General features: G+C 36.9%; 1 protein-coding gene across 1 annotated transcript in view; it reads left to right on the top strand.

Annotated features, from left to right (window-relative positions):
- Positions 1 to 9,104, top strand: part of CEP170 (centrosomal protein 170) — a 140,867-nt gene that overhangs the window by 122,825 nt on the left and 8,938 nt on the right. Inside the window, 2 exon segments of the mRNA XM_017847790.1 lie at positions 1,608 to 1,696; positions 1,827 to 1,831. Of these exon segments, the coding sequence (XP_017703279.1) occupies positions 1,608 to 1,696; positions 1,827 to 1,831 (94 nt within the window).

The following is a 9,104-nucleotide window of genomic DNA, read 5'->3' on the forward strand; positions in this document are numbered from 1 at the left end:
GTGTTGTAATCTCACCTTAGACTCTCCTGCCCTTTCTCATGCCTTCCTAATTTGTATATGTCTTCCATCTGTATTTGATTGTTTTCTTAAGGCCCACAAAAACCATTTTACTTATTTATCCTTTCCTTGACAATGTTACTTTTCACAACCTAAATAACCTTTTATTGCCCACTAAATTCAAATCCTTGTCATTCTGAAGTTAGTTCACATTTTTCCATGATCACTTCCTTATTTATGCCACTCATCAGTGAACTCTCTTTCATTAGAATTATTTGTTGTTGTTGTTTTTTTTATTTTGAGAGGGAGTCTCGCTTTGTCGCCAGGCTGGAGGGCAGTGGCGCTATCTCCACCCACTGCAACCTCTGCCTCCCAGGTTCAGGCAATCCTGCTTCAGCCTCCCAAGTAGCTGGGACTACAGGTGCCCGCCACCGTGGCCAGCTAATTTTTGTATTTTTAGTAGAGATGGGGTTTCACCATGTTTGCCAGGATGATCTCGATCTCCTGACCTTGTGATCCATCCACCCCAGCCTCCCAAAGTGCTGGGATTACAGGCGTGAGCCTCTGTGCCCGGCCTCATTAGAATTCTTACGGCACCGAATCCCAAAATGTATCTGAACGTCTCCTGGTTTTGTAGACCTTAGGCTTTCTGATAAAACATGTAATTGTATTCCTTGTATATTACCATCATCTCCCCCAGTGATCTTTAAACCTTTTTGCCATCTAGGGCCTTATCTTCTGTTTTCTTTCAGACGCTAGATACAGTACTGACAATATAAGGAGCTGATTTTGAAAACCAGATCTAGACTCAAATTTTGTCCTTTTTCTACTGTGCTTCATTAGCTTTGCCTTTCATGATTTGGCCTAGGGCTTGGCAAACTTCAGCCCATAGGCCAAATCCAGCCTGTCACTTGTTTTGTAAAAGTTTTGTTCCAACACAGCTATGTCCACATGCATGATTTGCTCATTATCTGTGGCTGCTTTCACACTGCAAAGGCAGACTTGAGGAATTGTGGCAGAGACCCTATGTCCCTCAAAGACTAAACCTTCACCCTCTGGCTCTTTACAGAGGTTGGTGGCCTCTGGTTTTGCCCATGCATCTCAGCTGGAGTAATACCAACACCCAGTATAAAATCTTACTATTTTGAGTAAATTTTTAAAAATGTATCTTTCCCACTAGACTCTTTGCTGGAGAACAAGGATTGTACTCTTCTTCTGTATTCACATTACTTGGTGAAAGAATAAATAAATTTAGTACTCTAAGTTACTTGTATCTTCTCTTTTATACTTCAGTTGGAAGTAAGAGAGACAGGATCATGATAGTAATTGAAGATAAACTGAGGATAAAATGGATTGTGTTTGGAAACTGATAAGACCAAAATAACACGGAAACTTGACAAGTTATTTAATAAAAGAAATCCTTTGTTAATAGTGTTTCCTTCACTTTCTCATTTTAGTTACGTATTAATTATATTCTTCATTGGTTTATAATAAAAATAAGCATGAATACTAACTGCCTCTAACTGTAGTGACTTGTGACTGGTGATCCCAGTAGTTATACAATACAGGGGTAATATTTTAATATCTACTTTTTTCTTTGGCTGTTGCAGGTCATGGGAGATAATCTGCTGCTGTCATCTGTCTTTCAGTTCTCTAAGAAGATAAGACAATCTATAGATAAGACAGCTGGAAAGATCAGGTACATATACATATAGCTTATGTTTTTTTAACTTTAATATCACCTCACTTTGCTTTTGTTGCTTTTCTCAAGGCTAAAATGTATCATCAGAATGAACGTGTTTACCTTTGGAAAAATTTGTCCCAAAGTAAATATCTATCCAGTACTACTTTGTAACTTTAAATTTATTACTAATTCAAAACATAAATAGACTTAGAGATTTTATTTAACAGTACTTCAGAAATCCATGCTGCTATTGCTTATTTCTGATTCCTATAATTAAAATTTAAAATGTAATGAAACAGTATTTGAACATGGTTTGTGAATTGTGATAGCCCACACAAATATAATTCTATATTGCTTATATATTGAAATAATATATTTTATCAGCGTTTGATGAGGACCAAGAAGCCATTAAATTTTTTCAAAAATAATTTCAAAAACACCATTTAAAACTTGAAAACTTCATTTATGAACAGACACTTCAGACAGAGATCATTTTCTATTTTCTCCTTTAATATTTTTTCATATTTATATAGAATGACAGACGTCTCGCTTCTGTCTGTTCACAATTTCTTAGGTTGTGTCTGAGATGCAGAATGGGGTCCGGCGAAATGCTTTCTATGACTTCAACTCAACAGCGCTCCGCCTCCCAGAGATGTAATACTTGCTCGCCAATCTTCATATTTCTTGTCAGTACTACGTCCTCTACTATACAACGTAGCTGGCAGCTTGATTTTAGTATTAGAAAAAGTTGAAAAGGTGCCCGGTACAATCACTCAGGACTTTCAAGTGGAAACCACGAAAATGTGAATAGTAAAATGACCAGGGAATATTCAGGTGAAAAACGGAATTAAGTCAAATCATCGTGTCAGGACGGGCGCGCCTGGCTAGTTTTTTTGATATTTATTAGTAGAGAACGGGGTTTCACGTGTTAGCCCAGGAATGGTCTCGATCTCCTGACCCTCGTGACTCCGCGTCCGTCTCGGCCTCCCAAAGTGCTTGGGATTCCACAGTACGGCTTGAGCCACCGCGCGCCCGGCGCAACTTAGAGTACTTCTTAAAACAGTCTATTTAGCTTAAAACAATGTGTTTTAAGTTGTCTTGAGCCTGTATCTTAAAAATGTCTTAAAGGCGGCCGGGCGCGGTGGCTCCCGCCTGTCATCCCAGCACTGTGGGAGGCCGAGGGGGGCGGATCACGAGTTCAGGAGATAGAGACCATCCTGGCTAACACGGTGAAACCCTGTCTGTACTAAAAATACAAAAAAACTAGCCGGGCGAGGTGGCGGCGCCTGTAGTCCCAGCTACTCGGGAGGCTGAGGCAGGAGAATGGCGGGAACCCGGGAGGCGGAGCGTGCAGTGAGCCAGGATCACACCACTGCACTCCAGCCTGGGCAACAGAGCGAGACTCCGTCTCAAAAAAAAAAAAATTCTTAAAGGTGTACGAGAACTTCTCTTCACTTTATTGCCTCCTAAAAGAATATTAATTTAAAATTCCTTATGTTAAAAATAATGTACTCTGTACTGTCTTGTCCCGTTTTCTACTTATTTTAAAATGTGTGTCTTTTAGCAAGAGTAGTACGTGAACATGGTTAAAAAATATAAATCTTCCAGAAAAATGTATATTATATCTAATAGTGGTGTGTTTCCCCACTCTGGGTTCATTTCTCAAAGGTTTATACAAATATGATCATATTTTATTTACTTTTGTACCTTGATCTTTTCTCTTAATTAGATCTTTACTTTTCCCAAAGAGTATGAGTGAAAAGCACTGACAGACCCCTCCATGTTTGATTGGAATATGAGGCATGCTGCCTTAGTGAAAAAACAGCTGAGTCTGGGCGCAGTGGCTCATGCTTGGTAATCCTAGCACTTTGGGAGACCAAGGCAGATGGATCACTTGAGCCTAGGACTTGGAGACCAACCTGGGCAATATAGTGAGATGAAAAAAAAAAAAAACTTGGCTGGGCATGGTGGCACATGCCTATACTCCCAGCTACTTGAGAGGCTGAAATGGGAGGATCACTGGAGCTCATGAGTTCAGAGTTACAGTGAGCTGTGATCGTGCCAGTGCACCGCAGCCTGGGTAACAGAGCAAGACGCAATCTCAAAAAAAAGCAATAGAACATTTAATGTTTAGCTTTTCGTAAGGAGTACCTTGTACATATAAATAATGTCAAAAGTGTTTTTAATGACTGCCATTACGTACCTATCCATTGTTTTTTTTGAAGAGAATTAACCTTTATCAAATCCTATATATTCTTATGAATTTTAAACAGACTTAATTTTCTACAGAATAATATTTTAATATTTACTTATTAACAAATAAGTATTAAATACATTCTAGTCACTTTATAATTAGACATTGACAAAACAAAGACCCCTGTTCTGATGGAATGTACATTCTATACCATGTAAACCAATCAGCTTGTATTAAGTTAGCTATTTCTGCTGTCGACACATGATTTGACTTAATTCCGTTATTTCACTTGAATATTCCCTGTATTTTACTATTCACATTTTCTGTTTCCACTTGAAGCCCAATTACCTGCATCAACTTTTTCTTAATACTAAAATCACTGCTTATATTGATGAGATTAAAAGTATAATAACAATATTAATTTCAGGTATAAACTGGAACCTTATTAACTAAGAAATTTTAAGGGTTATAATTGATTTTAGAGAAATTAAAGTAGTTGCATGCTGTTTATAAATACCACATTTTATAAATCCTGATAGGGCTTATAAATGAGTCCATTGTTTTTCTTTTACTCACACTCAGTGATTAAGTAATTAGCACCCTATTATTGTCTTATGTAAGATATAGTACATGTTTTCCCCTTGTGACTCCATCATTCCCAGGTTTACTTCTTTCACAAGTAAGAGAAATCTCCTTCACCGTGCAACTCATTCACCTATGATTTGCTAATATACCCTATGACCGGAGACAAATGAAGTCCACCATTCCCTGGGGTAAAGCCTCACTGAAATTTGTAGGGAAAAAAAATTTTAAGCTTAACTTATTAGTTATTACACATGAATAAACAAATCTGTAGGCCTCAATCACACAGCTGCTTATTAATACCATGGTTCATGCCTCAGATTTGGCTCAAGCATTCATTGTAGTTAAATGTAATATATAATTGTTATCATTTTTATTTTAGTTCCACTAAAATTATTTTCTAGAGCTGGGGCATTATGGAAGGATTATTAACCAAAGAAATAAATAAATGAAATAAACATTGGTTAAGATCATATTATGTGGGAATAAAGTCTCTAGACTCATTCATTCATTGAATGATTTTTGACTGTATGTTATTTGTCTAGCACTGTTTTTGATGTCCTCACATTTTAGTGCAGAAGGCAGGTAAGCAGGTAATTACAGTTCAGTGTGTTAAGGGAAATACATGATGGTTACTATGGAAGCCCATAGCAAGGGCACTTTGGAAATCCAGAGAAGGACTCTTAGAGAAATTGCCATGCAGTTTAAGTCCTGAATGATGAGGAGAGGAGTTAGTCAAAAACTACATGAAGTGAAAGGGCCAGAGTATGGTGAGAGATGACACTAGAGAGATGAGGATGAATCTGTTTGGGCAGAATTTGTGTTAAGTAGTTTGGATTTTATCATTAAAAACCATAGGAAGCTAATATATCCAATATGGGTCCTCTTGATACACCAGTGTTACCCATAAAAATATCATGAGAGTCTTGTGTGGTCATGTGGCTTGCAACTGGAAAACCCTGGAGTCTCCTTACCTATAAACAAATGCCCCATGTTTTTTTCATCCTACCTACTGAAATACAGGTCTTCGTCCCTGATAACTGGATTCTTAACCACTCATTCATTTATTCAGCAGATGTTCACAGATTACCTGCCCTGTACCATTCTCTTCCTTACCACAGAGCAGCTTTCCTACATTCTGTAGTCTTCCCCCAAAGAAAAATATTTTTTATAGCTTTGACATTGAATTAAAATTGAAAACAAAGAACACATTGCTGATGGATTGACAAACTCTGTTGTCTCAGAAAGTGACAGAATTTATGAAGTTTAAAAAAAGATGCATAAAAGTGCCTCAATAAAGTTATACATAAATACCGAATGTTTAATGTATTTGAATTGCCTTCAGTTTGAGCGTTGAGTTTGGACACTATGGCAGGCTTTATGGAAGGTAATGAAGATAAAACCATTTCTATTATTAAAGCGTTTCCAGTATAGTTGGAAGGTGAGGCACATATAAAATCAACTATTGTACAAGATAGCATAAAATAGATTAGTGCTCAGTTAGAGATATAAAGGCAAAGAAAGGATCACTTTCACCTAGGATGATTAGGGAAGACTTTGGGAAGAAGATACTGTTCAAAGGTAGACCTGAGTTGTGATAACCAAACCTAAGGGGTAGAGACCTGGGCCTTCTGCATGAAAAGTGCCAGCGTAGTTTGAGCATCAACTGGTCTTTAAGCTTTGTGTCAGGAGTTATAACCTCAGATGTCTACTGGGGTTCATCCTAGAGGCATGCGTATTTACATTGTGATGAACACTGTCTGTTGAATCAATTTTTAAATATTTATACAGGAACTCCTGTTGTATGTACAGCATTCTCATCGCGTTCCATGTGAAAATGACCCCCTTAGGTTGTGTCACACGGCCTTGCATTGGTAGGCCATCAGTTCACAACTCCGCGTTTGCATGTTTTAATGGCTAGTACTAGAGAACTGGTTCTGGCTCGTAGGATAGGAGCCTGAGAATTCTGTTTGTTTCTTTCCCCAAAACCAATGGCTTCATCAAAAAGTACTCTAACTTCATTCTTAAACTGTTGAATGAAATGAGCTTTGGAATTTTGTGTATGTTCATGCTGAAGTTTAGCTTATTTTAAATCTATAATGTAATCTGAATATGACTTTGAAAGCTATGATTTTTCAGTTTAAAATGGATAAGGACCTTTGAACAAAAACCAGTTCTGATCATTATAGCCTGGTCTAAACTAATTTCTTGGTCTAACTTTCTGATTCTCTAGTATTTAAGTATTACATTAAAGTTTATTTCGTAATGTCAAAATGGCAAGTTTGGGCCGGGCGCGGTGGCTCACGCCTGTAATCCCAGCACTTTGGGAGGCCGAGGCGGGCGGATCACAAGGTCAGGAGATCGAGACCACAGTGAAACCCCGTCTCTACTAAAATACAAAAAATTAGCTGGGCGCGGTGGCGGGCGCCTGTAGTCCCAGCTACTCAGGAGGCTGAGGCAGGAGAATGGTGTGAGCCCGGGAGGCGGAGCCTGCAGTGAGCCGAGATCACACCCACTGCACTTCAGCCTGGGGGACAAAGTGAGATTCTGTATCCAAAAAAAAAAAAAAAAAAAAAAAAGGAAATTTTTTCTTTTTAGATCTGCCCCATTTTTTTTAAAATTTTTTTTTTTTTTTTTTTTTTTTTTGTTTTTTTTTTTTTTTTTTTTTTTTTTTTTGAGATGGGCTAGAGTATAGTGGCATGATCACAGCTCACTCACTCAGTGCAGCCTCGACATTCCTGGGCACAAGTGATCCTCCCACCTCAGCCTTCTTAGAAGCTAGGACTACAGGCATCTGCACCACACCTGGCTAATTTTTTTGTATTTTTTATAGAGATGAGGTCTCGCCATGTTGCCCAGGCTGGTCTCGAACTCCTGGCAGCAAGTGATCCACCCACTTTGCCTTCCTAAAGTGCTAGGATTACAGGCATGAGCCACTGTGCCTGGCCAACAAACTGTATTTTAAAGTAAACCTTTTATTTCTTCAGTGGCACATTTTTTTTTTCAGGGACCATAGGTAACTATTCTAACCCATTTTCACCAAAGGTGAAATGTCTATGGTTTAACGGTTTTAGATCCACAAACACTATACTCAGTAGCCGTCCTCTGGAAAAATTCACTGAATTTTTAGCACTGTGTGGCTAAACAGAGACTTACTTTATTGTGTAAGTCCATTAAAGTTCTAAGTTGGTCCATGAAATAGTCATTATTTCCTTATTTTCCATCAGTCCTAATGCTGCAAGGACTCTTTTATAAGAACATAATAGTTTAGAAAAGATGGCTGGCAAGGGTGTTTTTTTTTTTTTTTTTTTGAGTTTAGAAAATTTAATAAGTAGGCGATAAGAATATTCTTATACCAGATTCTAGACCCATTGTCACCTTAGGCAAATGTTCCAGACTCGATGTGATGTTAATGAATTTCGTGATTTTACATAAGGTAAGTCTGATACGTTGATCTTTGAGGAAATACCAGCACAAATATTCACTTAGTTTACCTCTTAAATGCTGTTCAGCTTCCAGTAGTAATAAATTTACATGAGGTTTATAGTGTTTACAATAGATTTCCAGATGTACTGAAGAAATTTTAAAAGAAACCAAAAAAGTAGCTAGTATTTTACATCTTTCTAAAACTGCTGAATCATGTCTGATAGATTCTAAAGTGTTAGAGAGAAAAGTGTCCCACATTTGGAAGACACATCAAAATGTTGTGGTCCTTTATTTTATAAGTTATTCGATGTTAGGATAATGATAGAATAATTATCTTTATTGCCAATTGTTTTATTAAAAGGATAGCATCCTAATTCCTAATAGGTTATTATTTACAAATATACTAACACGAATTAACAATTTTAAAGAAAAGCACAGTAAGTACTCCCAATTTTCAGTCTTTAAAATAATATACACACTTTTCTTGATCAATAAGGTGCTTATTCCTATATAAAGAAGTCTTTACAGACACAATTGTTTATACCTAATTCAATCTATTTTCATCTCACTTATTCCTATACTCCATATATTCTGTCTGAACAAAATTGCATTTTCTTTATAAGTGACAGTTACACAGTTGTTTCTCCTTATAATCAGGTGATACATGTTGTTCCAAGACACCTAATGGATGCCTGACACCACAGATAGTTCTAAAACCTAATATACTGTGTTTTTTCCTACACATACATGCCTGTGATAAAGTTTACTTTATAAATTAGGCACATTAAGAGATTAACAATGGTAACTAATAATAAAATAGAAGATTTATAACAGTATACTGTAAAAAAAAAGTTATGTGAATGTGGTCTTTTTCTCTCTCTCTCTCTGCCTCTCCCGAAATACTGTAATAGTTTCGGACCACTCTTGACTGCCACTAACTAAAACCTTGGAAAGAGAAACCGTAGATAAGAGGGCAGTCCTGTATTGTAAATTATAAATGTTAAAGTTTTGAGGTCATAACATCTTTACATTTGTTTTATATTTTGTTTTCAATAAAGAATAAGATAAACAGTAAAAAATGTATTCATGTATTAAGAAGCATTCAATTGGAGCTCATACACATGAATTAATTGGTATTGTTGGCTTAGTATTTTAATTCTCAATTTATGCAGTGGTTGAGGTTTTCTTCTTCATGTACCTTTGAAAAGATACATTGATTTG

The sequence above is a fragment of the Rhinopithecus bieti genome, unplaced genomic scaffold (genome assembly GCF_001698545.2).
Source record: "Rhinopithecus bieti isolate Rb0 unplaced genomic scaffold, ASM169854v2 scaffold_28016, whole genome shotgun sequence".
Taxonomy (NCBI): Eukaryota; Metazoa; Chordata; class Mammalia; order Primates; family Cercopithecidae; genus Rhinopithecus; species Rhinopithecus bieti.